At 37.5% G+C, this 22317-nt stretch overlaps 1 protein-coding gene across 2 annotated transcripts in view; it reads right to left on the reverse strand.

Moving 5' to 3' along the window:
• LOC121969933 overlaps nucleotides 1–21067 on the reverse strand; it is an 81925-nt gene extending 60858 nt beyond the window's left edge. Inside the window, exons 1-4 of one of the 2 annotated variants that reach the window (XM_042520259.1) lie at nucleotides 20619–21067; nucleotides 9477–9515; nucleotides 9130–9244; nucleotides 6911–6972 (exon numbers count right to left, since the gene is read on the reverse strand). In XM_042520259.1, coding sequence (XP_042376193.1) covers nucleotides 6911–6972; nucleotides 9130–9244; nucleotides 9477–9515; nucleotides 20619–20963 — 561 coding nt within the window. In that variant the 5' untranslated portion in view covers nucleotides 20964–21067. The remainder of the gene's footprint in view (nucleotides 1–6910; nucleotides 6973–9129; nucleotides 9245–9476; nucleotides 9516–20618) is intronic. The other variant, XM_042520260.1, reaches the window with a different exon arrangement.
• Between the last annotated feature and the right edge of the window lie 1250 nt (nucleotides 21068–22317).

The following is a 22317-nucleotide window of genomic DNA, read 5'->3' on the forward strand; positions in this document are numbered from 1 at the left end:
ATATACAATAGCCAAGAAAGAAGCTAAGAAAGTAGTGAGTGAAGCAAAAAATGAAATTTTTGAACGGTTATATCAAAAATTGGATACAAAAGAAGGGGAAAAAGACATCTATAGAATAGCTAAAGTGAGAGAAAGAAAAACAAGAGATCTTAGCCAAATAAAATGAATTAAAGATGAATGTAATAGGGTATTAGTAAGCGATGGAGAAATAAAAGAGCGGTGGAAGAGGTATTTTCATCAACTTTTTAATGAAGGTTTAGGAGACCAACTTAACTTAGGTAATTTAATTAGGTCAAATGAGCATCGAAATTTTAATTTTTATCGTAGAATTCAAACTTCAGAAGTAAAACAAGCTTTAAATGAGATGGAAAATAGTTGGACCGGATGATATTTCGATAGAGGTATGGAAGTGCTTAGGGAAACAAGGAATAATTTACAAAATTATTTAACATGATATTAAAAACGAAAAAATGTCTGATCAACGGAGGATAAGTACTCTAGTTCCTTATATAAGAATAAGGGAGACGTATAAAATTAGCAAACTATAGGGTATTAAACTAATGAGTCATACTATGATTGGGAAAAGTAATAGAAAAAGATTAAGGAAGGAGACCACAGTGATAGAAAATCAATTTGGGTTCACGCCGAAGGTCGACAATAAGCTATACATCTTCTGACAATTAATTGAAAAATATCGAGCAAAACAAGATCTACATATGGTATTCATTGACTTAGAAAAGGCATATGATAGAGTCCCAAGAGAAATTATATGGAGAATTTTAGAAAAGAGAGGTGTTAGCGTAACATATATTGAACTAATTAAGGATATGTATGAGGATGTAACGACCAGAGTAAAGACTTCAGGCGGAGTAACTGAAGCATTTCCAATAAAGATAGGGTTACATCAAGGATCAACTCTAAGTCCCTATCTTTTTACATTAATTATGGACGAACTCACTGCACACATTCAAGACACAGTACCGTGATGCATGTTGTTTGCAGATGATATTATTTTGGTAGATGAGACACGTGAAGGAGTAAATGCTAAGCTAGAATCTTGGAGGGAAACACTAGAAGGGAAAAGTTTTAAGCTTAGTAGATTAAAGACGGAATATATGGAATTTAAGTTTAGCAATATTAGAAGTAATGAAATAATTGTTAAGATAGGAGAGGACGAGTTGCCTGGAACCGAGAGATTTAAATATTTAGGATCATTTTTATAAAATGATGGAGGGATTGAGAGAGATGTCTTACATAGAATACAAGCAGGATGGGTGAAATGGAGGGGAGCGTCAAGTGTTTTATGTGACCGTAAAGTACCTCTTAAACTTAAAGGTAAGTTCTATAAAACCGCAGTTAGACCTGCTATGTTATATGGAGCTGAATGTTGGGCTATGACTCGAGCACATAAGCAGAAGATGAGAGTTGCAGAGATGAGGATGTTAAGGTGGATGTGTGGACATACAAGGATGGACAAAATAAGAAATGAAAGCATTAGAGAGAAAGTAGGAGTTGCATCTATTGAGGAAAAACTCAGAGAGACGCGTTTAAGATGGTACGGATATGTACTTAGACGACCAATAAATGCTCCAGTTAGACGATGTGAAACTATGATAAACATGCATATAAAACGAAGAGGAAGACAAAAAAAGACTTGGTTAGCAACAATAAAACAAGATAAAATTTATTTAAGTATAGATAATGATATAATAGGAGATAGAGCTCAATGGCGTAAAAGGATTCATACAGCCGACCCCACCTAGTGGGAAAAGGCTTGGTTGTTGTTGTTGTAAAAAATAACCTAAATATTAAAACATTAAAAAATATAAAATAATAAAAAAAATAATTTAAAAGAAAAAAGTAGGATCTCGGCACCTTCACATCCTCGACCCCCCTCTGTGGGCTTGTGGGCCCCATGATCCCATGGCGACCTCTGCGAGGTCATGGAGTCTGTCACGATCCCGCGGGGTCACGGTGGCTGTCACAATCCCGTGGGGTCACGAAAGCTATCATGATCCCGCAATGACCTCTACAGGGTCATAGAGGCTATCATGACCCATCACGGCGCCTCTGCGACCCCATAGGGGTCGCCATGGGATCGGCTAAAAAGAACCTCCAGAACCCATAGTCGCAGGATTACAGCACCTTCAAGACCCCGCGAAGGTCGTCACGGGATCGCGACACCTCGATGAGCCCGCAGAGGTTGTTGCGAGATCGAGATGCCTCCACAACCCCACGTAGGTCATCACGCCCCCACGACCCTGCGGAGTCCCGCAATGCCGATGCCAAACAGAGTGACAAATTTTGCCCATTTCGCACAACACGATATGAAATTTTAAACCATGTATTTAATTACATAACTCCTATGTTAGTTTGCAAAAGAAAGTGAAGAGAGGGTGATGAGGAGGACTTGAATGACTCTTTTATATAATTGATACTACGAGAAATGGGTCGACCGATTTAAGCCCGTAAGAAAGAATATTGGGTTTGGCATTTAGGAGAATCGGGTTTAGAGTTATGCAGTGCTTGGGAATCAAATTCGAAGGTGCTAGAGAATCAGATCAGACGACATTCAGGGATCGAAATTGAAGTATGAAAGTAATCGGATATCAGAGTCAAAAGGTGCTCAGGAACCAAGTCCAAGACCTCTTGGCACTTTCCATTAGAAACCAGTGCTCGGGAAGCTCAGAGCCAAATGGTTTGTCTAAGTACGAAAGCGATGGTTTGAGAGAACGTTAGATGCAATAATAATAGCCAATAATGATGAAGGTTAATTACCGATGATGCGAGGATCATGATGTTGTTGGGGAAGGGAAACGAAGCAGACAATAATAAGGAATAATAGTAGTAGTTGCGATCGGAGAACTAAGGTGTTATCAAAGATGTCGTTATGTGAGAAAACTATAAAAGAGTATGCTAACCCTCATGCATTCATCTTTCTCATTTCTATTATTTTCTACTCGTTATCTCACTTAAGCATTGGAGGGGCCTTGCTAGAATTAGATCGACACCCTTTAATTTCGTGTTGACTTTGAGCAAAAGCTCTTCTACACGATACGGAGAAGACAAAGAACGCTTCGCCATCAACATCCAAGAAGTACTTGGGAGCTTCCAAATTATGCCTTATCAATAATGTTTCTCTCTTAAAGGATACTAGACTTAGTTATTACCTTGATTGCGAACTTGAATGTGTGACAACAGTTATCTTCCCATTTTTTGATATTATACTATGATTATCATAATTATGATTTTGTCATGTGTTTTCTTGCAATTTGGATTTATAATTAAGAATTTTATGTTTGGCCATGATTTTGTTGTATTAGTTGCAATATGAAATATAATATATTTTGTTGATGTTATGTATTTAGTAATTTTTTGTGTTCTTGGTGTGTCGATTATTAGAATTATGATTTTTCATTGATTTTAGACAACGTGAAATGCATGCTTAATGGGAGTCCCCACTCAATTCTATGCTACTTTCTAAGGTGGTTATCTGATTCATTGATTTTTCATCTTTTCCCTTCCATGCTATATGGGTGTGATGAGGGTAAGGTGTATTTCTCAGGGGTATTGGATAAGAGTAAATACTTGGTGAAATTGAGTCCAATTAACGAAAGCATACTAAAATTAAGCGTGAATACATGTGGGGCCCCCTCCGTAATGCTTGGTGATGAAACCTTGGTGTAACGGTGATCTAAGTGGTTGTGGGGCTTGTTGATGTGTGTTGTTGCTTGATTTGACCCTAGTTTTTATCTTGTTCTTGTAGGGTGCGCTTGACCAACAACTTCTTTGTTCTTTTAACCCCATAATTTTAAAAATGGAGTATCCTTCTCAAGAGCCCTCACAAGTATGTACATATTTTACTCTATTTTATAATATTTCAGCGTCGAGTTCTTATCTCCCTGCCTAGCATATGCCTACCGCCAAGGCAGTATGTAGTAGGTCAACTACTTTATCATTTAGTATATTGTTAAACTATCTAAAAGTATAAGGTGTATAATAGTGGTTAGATTACTCTCAAGAAACTTGTTTAAAGATCATATAGGAAATTTCATTTGTTGTCATTGAATTTAGTCTTAACTACCTTCAAGAAGAACAACACTTGGGTCCTTGCTGATCTACCATCAAGGCGGAACCCAATTGATTGCAAGTAGGTATTTTCAAAAAGAAAAAAAAGGCAAAATTCCTTTCGAAAAATATTATTAGACTCTAAGTCCTAGTTATCAGTCAATATGAGTAATAGATGTATATTGGATGTTTAGATGTATATTGAATGCGTTTAGGACTGAATTAACTGTTTTATGGTCGAACTCAGTTGTATAGGTGCTCATTTAGTGGATTAGTTTTGAGATTAATTTGATGTTAGATCGACTATTCAGAGTGGGAGCAGGAGTGAATCTGTTTAATTTCGCCTGCCTTTAATTGGGCTTGAATTACACTTGATCTGTTCAAGCTAGGACTGAAACCAAGTCAAACCAATTTGAAATTCAAACTGTGTCAAGTTGAGTTAGAGTTTACTTGGGTATTAAACTCTCCTTGCCTCCCCTCTCTCCCTCTCTCTTTCTCTATTCTGAGCAACACAAACACACCGCAAACCCCTCCTCTCCCTTGATCAACACTTGATGCACTTCCCCCTCGCTGTACACGACTAACGGGGCTGGTGGCACAAGACAAGCAGGCAATGTGATGTGAGGCAAGATGGGGTTGTGGAGGCAAAGATGAGGGTTACATAGGTGAGGAATTGAGAACTTTTTCTCTCGCAGAAGAGTAATAAAACCTGTCAATGGAGGGTCACGAAAAGGGATATGAAAATGCAAGAATATGAAACAGAGAATCAATATTCGACTTTTATATAGTTGGATGCAACACCAAACTGAATGATTTCATGCAGAGCACAACTCAAAATTTCATTAATTACAAGAGAAAGTCGGGGTCCCTTTTAAAGACCTATGACTCAATCTCCTAATCCTACAAACTAGGTTAAAAAAATATAAATAGCCTTTTCTATTCAAATAAAATATAATTTTCCTACTTTACTTTGATTACTTTTAAACAGAAAACTCACAACCTTTTAAGAAAAAAGGGAAGCTCCTGCCAATGAAGGTCTCGGGGAAAAGTCTTTTGTACACAATCTTACTCTACTTTGCAAGAGATTGTTCTCATAAACAGTCATACAGCAGCAACTTTACCATTGTACCAAAGCTTCCCTTCACAACCTTTTGAGAAAACAGTAATAAAATATATAGTTCCTATTTAAACTTCAAAATTTAAAACATTCTAATTTTCAACCATTTTGCCTACTTAATGTACTGATAAACCCAAAGTAGACCATTACAATGCAATTAAAAGAGTCACAAACTACTTAAAAGGCACAATGGACTATGGTTTACTGAATTTCAAACAATGCTCGAGGAAACACTTAGATGCAAGATAACTAATCTTGAGGCTTACTCATTCGCTAATGGTTGAATTTTCACCCTTTATAAAAGTTAATTTTATAAGACTCCGAAAAAACAGATATGTATTACATATTTGATTATGGGACTAGAGTTTAGCATTTAATCCAGGATGGTATTATTTCCATTGATTTTATTTATTAGGCCAGACGAAAACTTAGCAGACCTATTGACAAAGGGTCTTGTAAGAAACAAAGTCAAAGTAATTGTGTTAGGATGGGCCCAATTGTCTGAGGCCTACTAACTTGATTTGCTTAACGATGGAACCTCAACTCAATCCATAAACTTTTTGTTTTAAGTTCAATGATGGTTAGCACATCTAAGAGTGAATACAAGCACAAATAGGTTCTTGGTTACCTATTGGATAAATTAACAGTCAGCAAGTTGCTTTTGATGAATCATACACTATTAAATGTTAGTTTCATATTTACAGGGGATACTTTGGTTCAACGTATATGAAGATAGGAGAGTGGCCAATCCAAAGGATTCAAGAGCTAAATCCTAATTTCATGAAAATGAGTTTACATACCCAGCCAGCATACTATGAGTGCTGATGTGGTACTCTGATGGAACTCATGGTCACAGAAGGCTCACATGGTACGCATGAGATATAATGTGGTGCTTTGTGACTTTGTTCATTCACACTGTCCTTATTGAGACAATACTGAGTTTTACGCCACACAGGAAGCTCTATCTAATTCTGCAAAAAGGTGAAATTCGTTGGCGGCACCTCCGACTGTCCCACACCATCGGAAAGGAGTAAATAAGGTACCGAACAAGCCTGAGGGTATTTCCATGGCTTTTGCCAGGATTCAACCCTTGTTTAATTCTACAAATCTACCATATGGTTACCGGCTCGGCTACACCCTGGGGGCACAGGAAGCTCTATCTAAGCTACCAAAATGGTCAGTCCACTTGCAGGTTTCATGCCAACAGATCAGATTGGACAAAAATGGTGTGGCTTTGGAGGTCCAGGTGAACCAGTTAGTATTGCCAGATATGGATGATCCAAGGAACCAATCAAACTTGAATTAATGTAGCCAAGTCAATACAAACTATTAAGGTGAGACCTAGTTTATAAATAGACCAAGAATTTGCAAAGAAGAATCACTTTGAATTCAAGATATTCACAATCTAAAGCAGTCATCTATTCTAACCTACCACAGCATGTCTACCTCCCAGCAAACAAGATTTTACCACCTGATTTGAGCAGTCTAGCAAACATATATAACCTAATATCCAAGTCTAGCATTCCCAATTGAAGCCTAGATATGAATCATTTTCCAGGAACAACTATCTTAATGTAGTCTAGATAAACTAATAATCTAGTCTGTATCATTCCACAATTCAAATATGAAGAAAACAACGCTTGCCTAGTTTTTTAATTTTAATATCAGTCAAATGAAAATAGCAACTTAGAAAATTAAGGTAGAATAAGTGTCATATTTTGTCACCTCCACTGTGAGATCTAGCTCGGTCATTGCTTCCCTCACTCTCCTGCAAAAAGGGCATGCCTCTGTTGGAAATAAAGTTTGAGTAAATTCCACCTGTGAATCACTTCTATTGCAAAGAAAAATGTGTCTAGACACAAACTAATATCAATATCTAATTCCAAAAAAAGTTGAAAATCTAGCAAATTACTCTTCTAATATCATTCACAGTAAGTACCATACACACAAAATAAAGAAAGTGATAAAAATTGTACATAGATTAGATCAACATAATATATATTCTAATCACTCAAAATCCATCCAAAAGATTAGTACATATAATATCTGCACATAAAAGTAACAATCCATCAACACAAAATAAAGAAAAAGAAAACAAATGTTTATCCAAAGATATATGGTTTGTGTTTAATAAGCTAGAGACTTGGGATAATAAGGAACTACCCTTTTGTTAAGCCTATTAGGAACAATATGCATCACAATTTATTGTCACAGTGAACTTTTATTCGTCCAATAGAAGTGCATCCTAACTCGGTCACCGAATGTCTAACCCAAATGAGCTGACCCTATATTCTCTCTGCACTGGATCTTTCCATCAGTGTTTGTTTCTCTCTTTCACAAAAAGAATATTAACTCCTAAGAGAATAAATAGGTAGATGTCAATTGCTTGCTTGTAAGGAATGATCCTTGTGGTCGTTATCTAATGGTCATGGCCTGGATTCTCTAAAATCAACTAGAAATACCTTCCGGTCTATGACCAATCTAATAGTTGAGTCAATATCTCCCATTAGGTAACCTAAGTCCTTTGGATGCATCGAGCTTTTGGCTCGTTCCACATGTTATACTTCACTCTTCACCTATGTAGTTCTTCCTCCTCAGGCTACTTCAAGGTTGCCACCTCTGCTACTCATCCTACAATCTCTGAAATATCTCATACCATCGTTTTCCAATCTATCCTTCTCCAATATCCAACGGACCTCGAGCCACAAAGCCATTGAGCCATATCAACTTGGTCAAAATTAAGGTTTAAATTTCGAGCCGTGTTTCGGTACTACGTCGTGCAATGCCAAGATGGTTTCAATACTTTTTTAAACATAAAAAAGAACAGATCATGGGGAATGAGCTATTGTATGCAGCATTACCCTACTTTGCAAAAAGATTTTCGAGACTTGAACTCATGACCTCCAGCTCATATAGCAGCAATTTTACTATTGCGCTAAGGCTCTCACTTTTTTAAATATAAAATAAATTAATTAAAAATATTTTTATTAATATTTGAATATTACAAATGCTTACTGAGTTAGATTTGATATTAACTTATGAAATATCTCATCATTATTTAGTAAAAGTCGATTTAGGGTTCACTAAAGTTCACCAAGGAAACATGCCATGATGAGATAGGTTTAAATTGGATTTAATTTGAACTTATTATAATCAATTAAAATTAAGTTAAATTAATTTATATATAAAACAATTTAATTCATTAATAATAATATTTTAATATGATTAGAAATTATATTATTTTTTTATCTTTTCTAATAATCTGTATTCTTCATCTTTAAAGAGATTTTTTTCTCTCTATATACTTCGTGGACACATGAAGGAAAAAAATAATCATAGATGAATGGGAAAAAAAAATCTCCCATAGCCGAATATAGAAAGATAAAATTAATAGAGGAAAAGAAATTTTTGGTAAAAAAATAAAAACAATCTATAAATGGGGAACAAAGGGAAAAAAAATTTAAAAAAAAAAAGGAAAAACAAGAAAAAGGAAAAAAATTATTTGAAAAAAGACATGGCCGCCTCGACACATGACTTGTCGTCAGGTTGCAACATGCCTCACGGCTCCACGCCCTACAGTGTTGTGCAAGTCCTCGCGGCTCCCACAAGGTTGAACATGACCATTTAAGATATCTAACCAAAAGTATGAGAGATAAAATATGGAATATAAGGGACTCCTGGCGTGAGTTCGCGTCAGTTGAAGGCGTCAGTCATTTTGATCGCTCTTTCTTTTTTATGCAGATGCGGATATTCCAGTAGGAAGTTGAAGTATTTAGTTGCATTGGTATCAATCCATTTGCATGCCCTCACTACGATCGAGAAATTGAACGATCGTGGGCATACAGGGATTCTTCTTCATCCGCTTCAATTGGTTGGAGTGAGGCAATTTGTCTATAATAAGGGAAAAAAGGATTCACAATAAATTATTCTCTATGAGGACTTACCAAATTCATATATTTGCAAAGATGTTTGTTGTGTTGTAGAATCAGGGCTTCTTATGTTTAATGACTTTGAACCCCATGGAAATCTAGATAAACTGGATAGGGAAGATGTTGCGACCTATAAGATAAAACAATTTAACTCAAATCAAAAATCAATAATTTCATATGTGGCATAATGAAATGATAAACAATCTTTTGTCTTTAACATTGCCAGTGGAAGAAATTTGTTTGTGTTTTCACATATCCAACATTTTGGACATAGGGAATCAAGAAATTATTATTTCTAAGTGATGGCTCTTGATTTTCAGATATGGAAATTGAACAATTTGCATAATTTGAGTATACTGTACCTCGAGAAGTTCATTCCGATTTTGAGAAGGATCCCCACCCTGCTTAATAGAAAAAGTGAAATATTCACCAATAATACAAAGATCAGCTTAAGAAGTTTTGAGTTTCCTTAAGAAATAAATCTAGATTAAGAACAAGCAAGCTTTGACAAGAAAGAAAAGTTGGGTAACATAATACAATTTATAGATAGGCTTAGTAGTGTTCCATTTAAGCACCCGAACCAATCAGAAAATCTTTGAAAAATTTTATTCAATCAACCCATTTGAGGTCCTAACTGTAGGATCAAAATCAACGCTAGAGGAGGATGAACAACGTTAAGATTTTAAAAATGAGCAAATAGTAATTAAAGAGTTGAATCAGAAAGCATAGCGGAAATAAATTAAACTTAGACTGATTCAATTAAGTAACACAAAGGTAATAAAAGCATGCAATGGATTTATCTAACAGTTTAAGCATGCAAGTTGATCAATCTAGAAGTATAAACACGCAACAGATATAAAATGTAATTCCTATTTCTAATTTTTCTTAAGTGGAGAAATCTTCAAGAAAAAGAATCTACAATAAACAAATAAGGCAACACTAAAATATATAAAAATGTTACTCTAGGTGTTGTTGATCAGAAATGAAGCGCAAGTCACAGCATGTCGCAGCACACAAGGCAAGGGAGATGAGTGAATGACTGATTTTTAAGCTCTGCCTCGAAACTCATAGATATAGGATTCCTCCGGTTGCTTGGAGCCTTCCCAGTTGCCTTTAGAGGTGTTAACATGGCTGCAACTTCTATCCGTAAGATAACGTTAACAAAACTCTCTGGTGGCCCATACACCCTCCAATCACCTAGGTAGGGGTCAAATTTCATCTTGACCGCCTTGTTCGAATTACTGATAATGTCATCTCCCGATCACCTAGAAGCTACTCTGATCGCTCGTATCCCTAGTTGCATGGACCCTATATGGTCGTCTAGACCCTCTAAAATCCTTCGTCAAGAGTCATCGCCAGACTCTAACTGTGTAATGAGTATGATATAATGTAAAGTTACTCGCACTTGATGAGATTTGATCCGTCTAGTTCGATTTTGCCAAGTAATCAGCTTCGAACTGATTCCACACACTTGGACTTTTTGCCAAGCAATCAGCTTCCAACTAATTCCACACACTTGGACTTGATTCACCTAGAACCCAGTACCAAGCTAGGAATTTATCTACTAAGCCTTAATCACTTAACTTGATTCACCTAACCTCTAATTAAGAATTTTGTCTTTCAAGCCTTAATCACTTAATGTGATTCACCTAACCTCCGGGCAAGAATTTGTTTTGTCTCTAACCAAAACTTAGCTCATGCCTGATTCCCAATCAGGACTTTAGATGCCTAGATCACTAGGACTCTAGTTCATAACTAGTATTTTAAGGCCTATTAAGTATCCTACACCTGCAAACATGACATAACTGGTTAGATCACAACTGACATAACTTTAACCTTAATCATAAATCAAAACTCTAGGTTAAATGTTGTGCACGCTGCATTAACAATCTCTCCCTTTTTGATAATATGAAAATTAAGTTAAAGTTAGTAATCAATCATCAAAATATAAATTTGAATTTGAATTTATATTCAATGTTGCATGAGAAATAAAATAAAGTTAGTGCATTCATATATGAATATAATAAATAAAATATAACTCTCCTTTAATTATTGCTCCCCCTTTATCAGATAAGGAATTAAAATTGAGAAGTAAGAAACAAAGACAATTTTATATTTTACCCCTTTACTTTTCTCCCCTTTTTCATATATCAAAATGGATTAAATAATAAACATAGAACAAATAATGGAGTCAAAAATAAATCAAGCAAATAAGTTGGTAATTAATTTGCAATTATAAATAGAGTTCAAGTCAAACCATATAGTAATATTGCACGAATTAACACAGATAAGTTAATTGTGGATGGATTCAAGTTAGATCAAATTCAAAGAAATAAGTTAACCAAATCAAATAATATTTAATCAAAATACAAACCAAGCTAAGAATTCAACTCAAGTCAAACTAATAATTCAATCATACTAAATCATAAATCAAATAGAAAGTTCAAGCATAGGCAACTGTAAATTAGCATAAGTCAAGGATAAGTCTACTGCAAGTCAAAGTATAATAGAGCAAATAAGTCAAGATCTAAAATACTACAAAAGTAGCAGAAGTAAGATACTACAAGTCCCAAACAAGTCAATCAATAGTCAGACAGAGTCAAAAAAAGTCCATTAAACAGATAAGCTGAGAAAAGTTTAATCAAAAGGAGGCGGCTGGCTCAAGTACTGGATCCTCATCATATCCATCATCTCTCGTATTGGGGCCCTTGTATCTTAAGACTTATGAGTGACTATCTTCTTGAGTATGGTAACTCGCTCCTCTAATGTCAACAGAGGAGCCAGAAGATCATCCAGTATCTAGTCAAGGTCAATCTCAAACTCAGCTATGATCGTAGGAGTACACGGTCAACCTAGTACATCAAATCAGGGGCGCCCATTCGATGTCATGCGAGCGACCATATACAACTAGGGTCAACCGTATACAACTAAGGTCGACCGTATACTGACTTTTCACCTAACACAATAAATGTAATTTAAGTTATGGCGATTCATTACCAATCGCCCATAAGGTTGTCCGGGCAACCGGGAGTCAATGATGTTGATTTTTTGATTTTGTCTTTCTAGCTAAGTTCTTCAATCCTGCCTTAAGGTCCTAAGTCAAATTTCAAGAATAAGTTAACATGCAACTCACAAATATAAAAACCATGACATTTTATATAAAAAAAATCTAAGTTTTTATCAAAATAAATTTTTCAAAATGTCCAACTTGATTTTGAGTTTGACTATCTATCTTATAGGATAGGAGCTTTCAATCGGTTGGTCAAGTTATATAAGAGTCTCCAACTCAATCTTATGAAAACTAAGCGATTAACATGTGAACATTTTCTAACTTGAACCATTTAAAAATTTTTAGCCTCAATTCATGTTGATGCAGATTGTCACCCTAAGTATTTCACACCATTATATGTTTTACAATCACAAGCAAGCTACCCCTTAGTGTGTTTTATGAGATGCAGGCTGCCTAAATCTATAGATATATGTTGTTTACGATAGGGTCTAGGCTAAGTCCATTGATGCATGATAAGAAATAAAATAAGAATTTTATGAAGATAAAATATACTAATTTTGAAATCATATTTTGAAAATAATAAACATGAAAACATGGTTTAAAATTATCCTAATCTAACCGTTCAAAAATTTAGATCCCCTAAGTTGGAGGTCTAATATATTTCAATTTTATAATTGGGTTAGCATAAGAAATATTAGCATTTACCACATATATATGTTGTTTGGGTATCCAATAGTAATTATTTTCTACTTGATTAACTAAGCATAATTTAGGAACTCAATTAATCTTATTTCTAGCATTTCTTTTGACTAAGGTTTTGATTTGAGCTAAACCCAAGTCCCGTCTTGTTGTAAGCAGCACATCTAGTCTCAATCATCATATTCAAATATTTTGACCCAAACATGAACTTGCATATGGTAGTTTTTAATTCACTAATTTGGTTTTTCAAATCAAAATTCTCTTCCTCAAGTTTTGACACCTGAGTTGAGGTTCCAACTTGATTAACCTGAGTTAGTGAGTCAGTCCTTTCCTTAAAGGTTTTTGAACTCCTTAAGAAAAATTTTAACTTTGTACTTGTATTTAGCTAGTCTTAGTCAAATAAGCAACAGTACATTTAACTTTTCAGTAATTGGATTTGTTACATCGTCGGCTGACTTGTATGAGTCGCTGAGTTGACTTGAGTCTGATGGTGAGTTATATTTTAACTCAGACTTTGAACTTGGATTGTTGTTAGTGCTAACAAATTAACATGGTCTAAGTCTGATTCAGATTCCGATGATGACTCATGCCTTTATAGCCTACTTTTTCTTTTTCTTCTTTTCAAGTTCATTCTCTTTCTCCTCTAATAAGGGGCAATTGGTTCTAAAGTGTTCTTTCTTCTTGCATTCGAAGCATCGAACGTTCACCAAATCCTTGTTTGAGATCTCTTTCTTTATGAATATTCGGTTGAATTTCTTCCGTCGGATCATCCTTTAACTAAGTGTGCAACTCCTAAAGAGATATCATCTTCATTGAATGTTGATTCGAGCTTGGATTCTAACTCAGTTTCTTCCTTGGGTTTGGATCATGGTTTGGATTTTCCTATAATCAAAGTTATACTCCTCTTTTTATCAAGATTAGTCATGAAGTTCAAAATAACTAGAAGTTCATCTAATTTAATAATAGACAAGTCCTTAGAAACTTTGTATACATCAACCATTGATGCCCACAAGGTGGTCTTTGGAAATGCCTTAAGGCATACCTGATCAAGTTGCGGTTGTCTACCTATTCACCAATTGCATGAATACCATTTAGTATCTCTTTAAAGTGGTTGTACAACTGACTTACTGTTTCACCCTCTTTCATTTGGATGTTTTGAAGCTGGCTTAATAATAGGTCCTTTTAGCAGTTCTTGAGTCAAACCTTTATCTAGTTCAATTAGTTTCTCTTAGAGCTATTTAGCACAACTGAATTAGCCGAATTTGGTCCATTCTTGTGTTAACCCGCACTACAATGTAGTTGTGGCTCTAGCATTGGCTTAAGCCTTTTTCTTATCGTCATTTGACCCGTTGTCAAAAAGAACTGGGGTGTCATCTAAAGTTTTGGTAGCTTAAAGCTCATCTTGATGATAAGATAATTTTCTATATCATTCATCATATAATATTCCTTTTTGTCTTTCAAATAGGATAAAGTTTTGCCATTGAAAAGCAGCGGGCGGGTTGTGCTCAATCCTTCTTGTAAAGACATCTGCAAACAAATATTTGTTCAAAGTTGTATTAAGGCTTAGGATAGGATATGAGCTTGGTTTGGGTTTGGTGTGATTATAGTTAGGGTTTGGATTTAGGTATGGGCTAGGTTCAGATTATTAAATGATTTTATTTGTTTGTCTCTGATTCAGAGCGCAAAGTTTGTCCTATGTTAAATTCAAGTTGTGCTTTAGACTAATTGACAAGTACATCCAGCGCGGCTTGCCAGCGCGGGGCTTTGCCGGTACAAGTAAAGAAGTTAAATAACTCTTTAGCTCCTCCAGCGCCTTGTCGCACACGGCGTCCCATTGAAACTTCGTAGCTTGGCGTAAAACCTTGAAGAAAGGGTGGCTCCGATCGAACGACTTGGATATGAACCTTGATAAGGCGGTAATCCGTCCGATCAGCCACTGAGTTTCCTTCAGGTTGCGTGGAAGGGGCATGTCTTGGAGCGCCTTCACTTTGCTTGGGTTTGCTTCGATCCCTCGCTCAGTGACTATATAATCGAGGAATAACTCACTTTTTGCCCTGAACAGACACTTGCATGAGTTAAGCTTGACTCCGTACTTCCTCGACGTTCGGCAAGTCTCTTCTATGTCTACACATAGATCAGCAGCTCAAAGGGATTTTCTTAAAATGTCATCTACATATACCTCCACATTTCGGCCGATTTGGCGGCGGAACACCTTGTTCATCAACCTTTGATATGTAGCTCTAGCATTTTTCAGCCCAAACGATATGACATTATAGCAGAAGGTTCCGTCCGCCGTGATGCAGTTGACCTTCTCTTGATCCTCCTTGGCGAGCGAAACCTGGTGGCAGCCCTGGTATACGTCCAGCATGCATATCAGCTCACAGTTGGCCATGGAATCCACCATCTGATCAATACAAGGCAGTGGGTAGTAGTCCTTCAGGCAAGCCTTGTTCAGATCGTGGAAGTCGATGCAGACTCGCTATTTGTTGCCTGGCTTGGGAACTAAACTTCGTGAATGTGTCCTGCTTCAAGTAACTTATCTATATCTGCTCAGCACTGAAGCCCCTTTTCTTTTGCTTCACCTGTCTTGTGTCCGATCGAACATGTAACTCATGTTATGCTACGCTTGGTGAGATTTCTGGGAGTTCGTGAATCGCCCATACAAACACATCGCGGATTTCCTTAGGCAGGTATCAACTCCGCCTTCTTTTCTGCACTAAGGTCAGCTGCGATAAAAGTCGCGGCTTCCAGCTGGCTAGGATGAACTTGGACTTCTTCTTTCTCGTCATAGACCAGCGCAAGAGGCTTTTCTAGAATTGCATTAACCTCCAGCCACTGAGCCTTCTGCACGGCCCGTGACTCAGTCTTGACCATTTCGACATAGCACCGCCGAGCTGCTACCTGGTCGCCCTTAACTTCGCTAACCAAGTTATCCATGAGAAACTTAATCTTCTGGCAGAACATTGACACGACCGTTCGGAACTCGTTCAACGTCGGTCGTCCCAGTATGACATTGTAGGCGGATGAGACGTCTACCACAATGAAGTTCGTCGTCCTCGTCCGTTGAAGTGGCTCCTCCCTGAGGGATATGGCTAGCTGAGCCTGGCTGATCGGCAGTACTTCATTGTCCGTGAATCCATATAAGGGTGTCGTCATAGGCTAGAGCTCACTCCGCTTGATCTGAAGTTACTCGAACGTCTTCTTAAATATGATCACCAAACTTCTTGTATCTACGAAAGTATGGTGAATATTATAACTAGCAATTATTGCCTTAATGATCAAGACATCATTATGAGGGGCCTCTACTGCCTCCAAGTCCTGAGAGGTAAAACTGATCTCCGGCCCCTCTACTTTCTCCTTACTGCATCTGAGAGTATTTATTTCCCATCGTCGGGTGTGTGATTTCCGAGCCCGATTAGAATCGTCGTCGGTCAGGCCTCCCGTAATCATACTGATGTTTCTCCGAGCAGCGTTGCTTCGGTTCTCTTATTCTGAGCTGGTGGGCGTCACCGCTCAGCAAATGCCAGTGCAAGCCTCTCGTACTCTCTTCACGGGGGTTGTTGTCGGTGCTGCTCATCTCCCGACTTGCCTTCCTCTTGCTGCCCTCCCGATTAGCTATAATGGCGACGATCAGGTGTCTATTAGCATGGCTTTGATTTAAGCTGATAGCAGTCTCTGGTGTTGTGTATTGGTGCCCGATGATATGAACAGAAGAGCGGCATCCATGGTCTAGGCTCGACGAACTTCGTCTGATCAGCCTCCACATGTTGAACCGCATGGGTCCAAGACTCTTGATGTTGTGGTGCGGCTCCCGCTCGGGTCCCTTTTGGTGGTTGGTGTGTATGGGCTACACGGCGTTCCGGGATACAGTTGGCTCGAGAATCACTTCCTTCTTTCGAGCCGCCTAGGCCTCCTTCACATTGATGTATTCTGTGACCCGCCCAAGCAAATGATCGAAATCTCCTGGGGGCTTCCGAATGAGTAAGCAAAAAAACTCACCGTCTACAAGTCCTTGGGAGAAAAAACTCACCAAGATTTCCGGAATAGCCGATAGGACTTCCATAGCCACTTAGTTAAAACCTTTTAATATAGGCCCACAATACTTCCTTGGGCCCTTGTCTTCTGATAGCGGCGACTACTTGTAAAGTGCTGGAGGAACGCCGTTCAAAAATCTTTAAAGCTGCATATAGATCCGATCAGCGGCCGCCTAAACCACCTCTGCGCTCATCCGGAAAGCGTGGTAAGGAATACCCAGTACGTGACTCGATCGGTAAACTGGTGGAGCGTGGCCTCGAATTTGATCAAGTAATCATCTGGGTCAGTCGCTTCCGTGTACTCTCCGATCGTCAATGGCCTATAGCGTCGTGGCACTTGGTCATCCAAGATCTCCTAGGAGAACTGCCTATTTATCCGCTCGGGCGAGTCATCGAGCCGGGGTGCTTTTCCTTTCCGTCTGTCCCAGACGGGTGCGTCATCTAAAGAGGAACTTTGTGGTTTTTCCGCTCGACCCTGCTCTTCTGATGGCGTGCGAAATAATGCATGATGAAGGGATTGGCGAGTTCGGTGCTTCTCCGAAGGCGCCGATCGGCCTGTTGTTTGGCTTGCGAACAGCCATTGAGACAATGGGGTTTTCCACTCGGCCTCATCAGCTTGCTGACCTATCATTGAGACTATAGGGTCGTTTGCTCGGTAATCAGCTGTTGTCTGCTGTTGCTCTACTATCTTTACAACTCAGGCTTGTATCAACAACTCTAAGTCTTCTTGTGTTAGCATCACAGTGGTGAGTCGTCCAACGTCTTCCATCTTTTCGTTTTGAATAGTGAAGTTCTCATAGACCGCGCCAAATATATTCCTGTCCAAAAGCGGAGAAAATGGCAAGGGGAAGTTTGACAGTATAAAGACTTCATGTGGTCTTGCAAAATAAAAGCGTCAGTGCCGGGCCTGGAAGGGGTCCGGCGTTGGCCCTCCGACGCTCAAGTCAGTTTCCGATGATGTGGAGAATAGTAGAAAATGTTGTAGCAAAGAGCGTGTAGAGTAATAAAGTTGCACATACCTCTTCCTGTAGATGGGAATCCCCTTTTATAGCCTCTGCGCATGCATCTCAAAGCATACGCATGTTTTCCCAAATGTCATCTGAAAAGACAAGTCAAAAAGTGTCTCTGACATCTTTCCTTAAGAGAGCATGCATATCTCTAATGTGGCAGGCTAGCTTCTACCGTACGATTTGCCTGCGAAACATGCTCTATTGTTAGTGGCATAAACCTCCAAAAGAGTACGAGGAGATGCACGGATGGGTCCCGCTGTAGGCCGACCAATGGCCGCTCGGCCGAGACACTCCCTGCTTAGCTATGCTACACTAAGCAATCACTGCATCAAATATCATGGTTTAAAATTTTAAGTTGTATCGAAGTTTTGGCTTATGGCAATACGGTTTCAGTATTTTTTAAATATAAAATATATTAATTAAAAAATTATTAATATTATATTTGATTATTATAAATACTTACTATTTGATTAAACTAATCTTTTAAAAATTAGAATTGAGTATAAAATATTTTAAAACTAATTAAATCTAGGCATAATGATTAGGATCAAATAGCATTATATTAAATTCACATTTAATTTATTTTAATCAGTTTATGAAAGAAATTTTTTTCAATGAGAAAAAGGAATAAGAAAAAAAATTAAAAATCATATAAATAAAATATGGGGAAGAAGGAGAAAGAATTAAGAGGGGAAAAATTGATCATTAAAAAAATAACAATTAAAAAAATAAATTTGAAAAAAAAAAGGCCTAACTCAACCTCGCGTGATGCTTCTGCGGTGGCCACGGGACCTCACGTGGGGCATGCCAATGTCGACGTTGTGTCGGTCAATAGGCAAAACAAAATGTTTCACCCTTGTCATTGGTATGACATGAGATTTTAAACCATGATTAATATAAAGTTATTCAATAATATTAAATGTTAATATATCATTCGCTAAAATAGATTATTACTCAATACTTTATATTATTGGATTTAAATAAGAAGGAGGTTAAGCCGACATTGTTCGAGAGATACTATATTGCCTCTCAATCTCTTGATCAACACTAAATGAAAATGACACAAATGAGGTTTTGGTTTACTTAGTGGTTGATAACATGCTACAACAAAGTTATTCATCCATTCTCACAACACATCTTAAACGGTGAGGAAATGAGGGATTGGGTTTTTAATCTGATAAGACAATGAGTCTAGACTTGGGATATTGTATAGTAAATATAAGACAATAAGTCTAGACTTGAGATAGTGTATAGAAAATAGAGGATACACTAGCAAGTAACAAATAACACTAGATTGCTCTAAATAGGTTTCTCGAATATCATTAAAATACTTGTTCACGTAGACTTCAAGTTAGTGGGTATTGTATGTATTAGAAGGATTAGTGCTAATTGGTTAAGTAACACATCAGGTTTTATCTCTTTATTCGGTGGGGTTGTTGTATCTTGGAAATTTAGTAAGCAAATTGTTACCACTAGAAATTCTCTGAAGTCTAAAGCTATTGCTCTTGAAAGCACATGTGCCAAAATTGAATGACTTTGAGAAATTAATTACTGTTGTATTATTTACTACACCTTTATTTGTTACCAGCACTTTTGATGCAAGAAAAAGTTGCATATTTAAAAATAGATTGTTGTCTCAAAGCAAGCGCAAAAGTATAACATACAAAATGAGGCACAATATTATTTCCCTGAACTATGTAAGCTTTACTAAGTTTACACTAAGATTATTGAAGATGGGAATCCAAAAATATCAAGAGAGATGAAGCTAAATCCATAAGAAAGTCACTACAGATTAATGGAAAACCTGCAACTTAGATGTTCAAAAAATAGAAATAAGTCAGACTCGTGACTATTGAAGAACTATGATAAAAATATGCTTATATAAGCATGATGATAGTAAGAATTTGAACTCTTGATCATCTCAAAATCCAAGAGGCAAGATGACACCTACAACTGCAACAATATTTGCTCATGGTCCTTTTCATTTTTCTAGATCAAAGTCCTCGCACTTCTTCTTCTTCTTTTCTAACCTCACTGTCCTTTAGATAAAGTGGCCCTTCCTCCAGTTTCTCCCTTTATCCCTCAACTAAGAAGAATATTATGATATGCTTTATTGCCTCCAACATTGTTGCTCCACAGCGCCTATGATGCCTCAGCCATACTATCAACTCCTTTTGGCATCACCTCCTCCAGCTTACTAGATTACTTCGCCTCTCCTGACACAAGATATTCCCTCCACCACTCCCAACTTTTCCTACTCCCCATCCACTTCTCAGCACACTTGTTGTTCCTATCGATAGCCTCATCCCTTCCAGATCCATGCAACCCATCTTAGATGCAACTTTCTTATCTTCCACCAACTTAACCAATGTCTTATTAACTAGAACTTGCATTGATTTGATGAAGATAAGTGTATCGAGATGGGATAATACTTTCAACATTTTCAGTTTGACTGTGTGTTAATGGAATTAAGATCTTCATAGCTATGGAGAGAATGCAATTACTTGATGACTTTTTACCAATAATTATCCTATTGTTATCTCGGTGTATTCACACTTATTATTTCCTTAATCACAATTGTATTAATATGACCATTTTGCAAGTCAGTAGATTAAGAATTATTATGAAATTCATTTTCTAACAATTGGAATGCTCCAATCATCTAATTTCCTAACCCACTGCCGGTTGTTTCACAAACAACGGCATTGCCTAAAATTAGCAACGGTAATTGAAACGCATATTGATTCTTACCCCAAAGAACTTGAGAAGGGGGCAGAGCAAGGACAAGAAGTTGCTAGCTGAGCTTCCGGCAGCATTAACGGAACCAACCCTGCTCTCCTCAGCTACTTGTTTGCCGCTTCGGGCAGGATCGCCGTCCATTCCTGGACGCTGTGCGTTACCTGTGCTTCTGGAGAGCGAAGAGAGAGCCAAGTTGCCGCGGCCACCGAAGGGCCTCCACGGTCCATGAGCTGGGCCCTGCTTGCCGATCGAAGCCTCGCTGACTCGGCGGAGACGGCGACGGGAGACACGGAGAGAGGACTGCAAGTGATCGAGAGGAGTGCTACACCCTGAGGATAACACGATGAAGTCCGCCATGGGGCGCTGCGAAATCTTCAAAGACGCGGTGGTGTCCGAAGCCAACGAATAAACTCACTGTCCGCCACTGAAACGAAAGTAGACGGGCCTCGTAGGATTCGTGGGATCGTGTTTCGCAGTAACCTTCCCAGCGTGCAAAGCGTAGAAGAGACAAATTTGTTTTTACCTCTCAGATATCTAATTTTTTTAGAAGACCCTCTATAATTTTACTATAAGCATTTTGTCCTTTTATTTGGACACATCATTGCAGTTCCATTTAAGAGTCTTTTTGGTGAATCTGATAAACAAAAAGAACACACACAAAAATATCCGAAAACATCTCCAATATTTTGCTCAAGTGTCAAAATCAACCGCACTAAGGCAGTCTTTCATGCTTTGATTTAAATCTCTCTTAGATATATTTTCTTGTCACCTAATATTTAAACTACTTTCTTCAGAATTAGATCTTCATTTATAATGTTGTTAGTCAGCACTGCTCTACTGTTTGACTGCATCATTCCCACGGTCAGAATTCGAAAAAGCTCCTATTTTCCTATACCCGAGTGGCTCCTGGGCCTGGGTCAAGTTGGGCGCTGGGCTGGAGTCAAGTGGGAGAAAATAAATGAACACAAAAGATGAAGAATTTGAGTCTCGCAGAGAGAACAGTCTACCTCCAACTCATTCAACTCACTCTTTTTATAGTATCAAACCTTGACGTCCACGTGGATTGTCATGTTCACCAACGAGCTAACAGGAGCATGGGCCAGCATTGAACTATAGTCCTCTGTTGATTGTCAAAAGCATGGATCCGTGGGCCACAGGTGTGGTGTTGAGTTTGTACATTTGACAATGCACAAAAGTCATCGCAGGTTAAATCTATTGCAGTTGGTTTTCTCCATGCCAGTTATCGGCAATCCCATGTCAGAGTTGCAATGATTGAGTCGGAAGAATCTGACTCGGTAAGAATATTCTTATAAGAATATTCATATATATATATATATATATATATATATATATATATATATATATATATATATATATATATATATATATATATATATATATATATAATGATGATAAAGATGAATATATTTGTCCTTAATATTTTTGTTAATTCGTCACAGATCAATACGGAGGAGGTAAATCATGGACGACTACTAGCCTTTGGAATAGTGACTAGCACATAAGACTCCTATAGCATACATGATTGTAGGGATGATTTGTTAGTATAATCAACTTTCAGGATTTTAATATTTGTTTGATAATATATTTATTAGAAAAAGTTCAATCGGATTAAGATTGACCGGATGACTGACAAAGAGAAATGAATTGATAAAAAGTTCAAATAGGTCAATGTTGATCAGATGTTTACCAA

Source organism: Zingiber officinale, chromosome 4A (assembly GCF_018446385.1).
Source record: "Zingiber officinale cultivar Zhangliang chromosome 4A, Zo_v1.1, whole genome shotgun sequence".
Classification (NCBI taxonomy): Eukaryota; Viridiplantae; Streptophyta; class Magnoliopsida; order Zingiberales; family Zingiberaceae; genus Zingiber; species Zingiber officinale.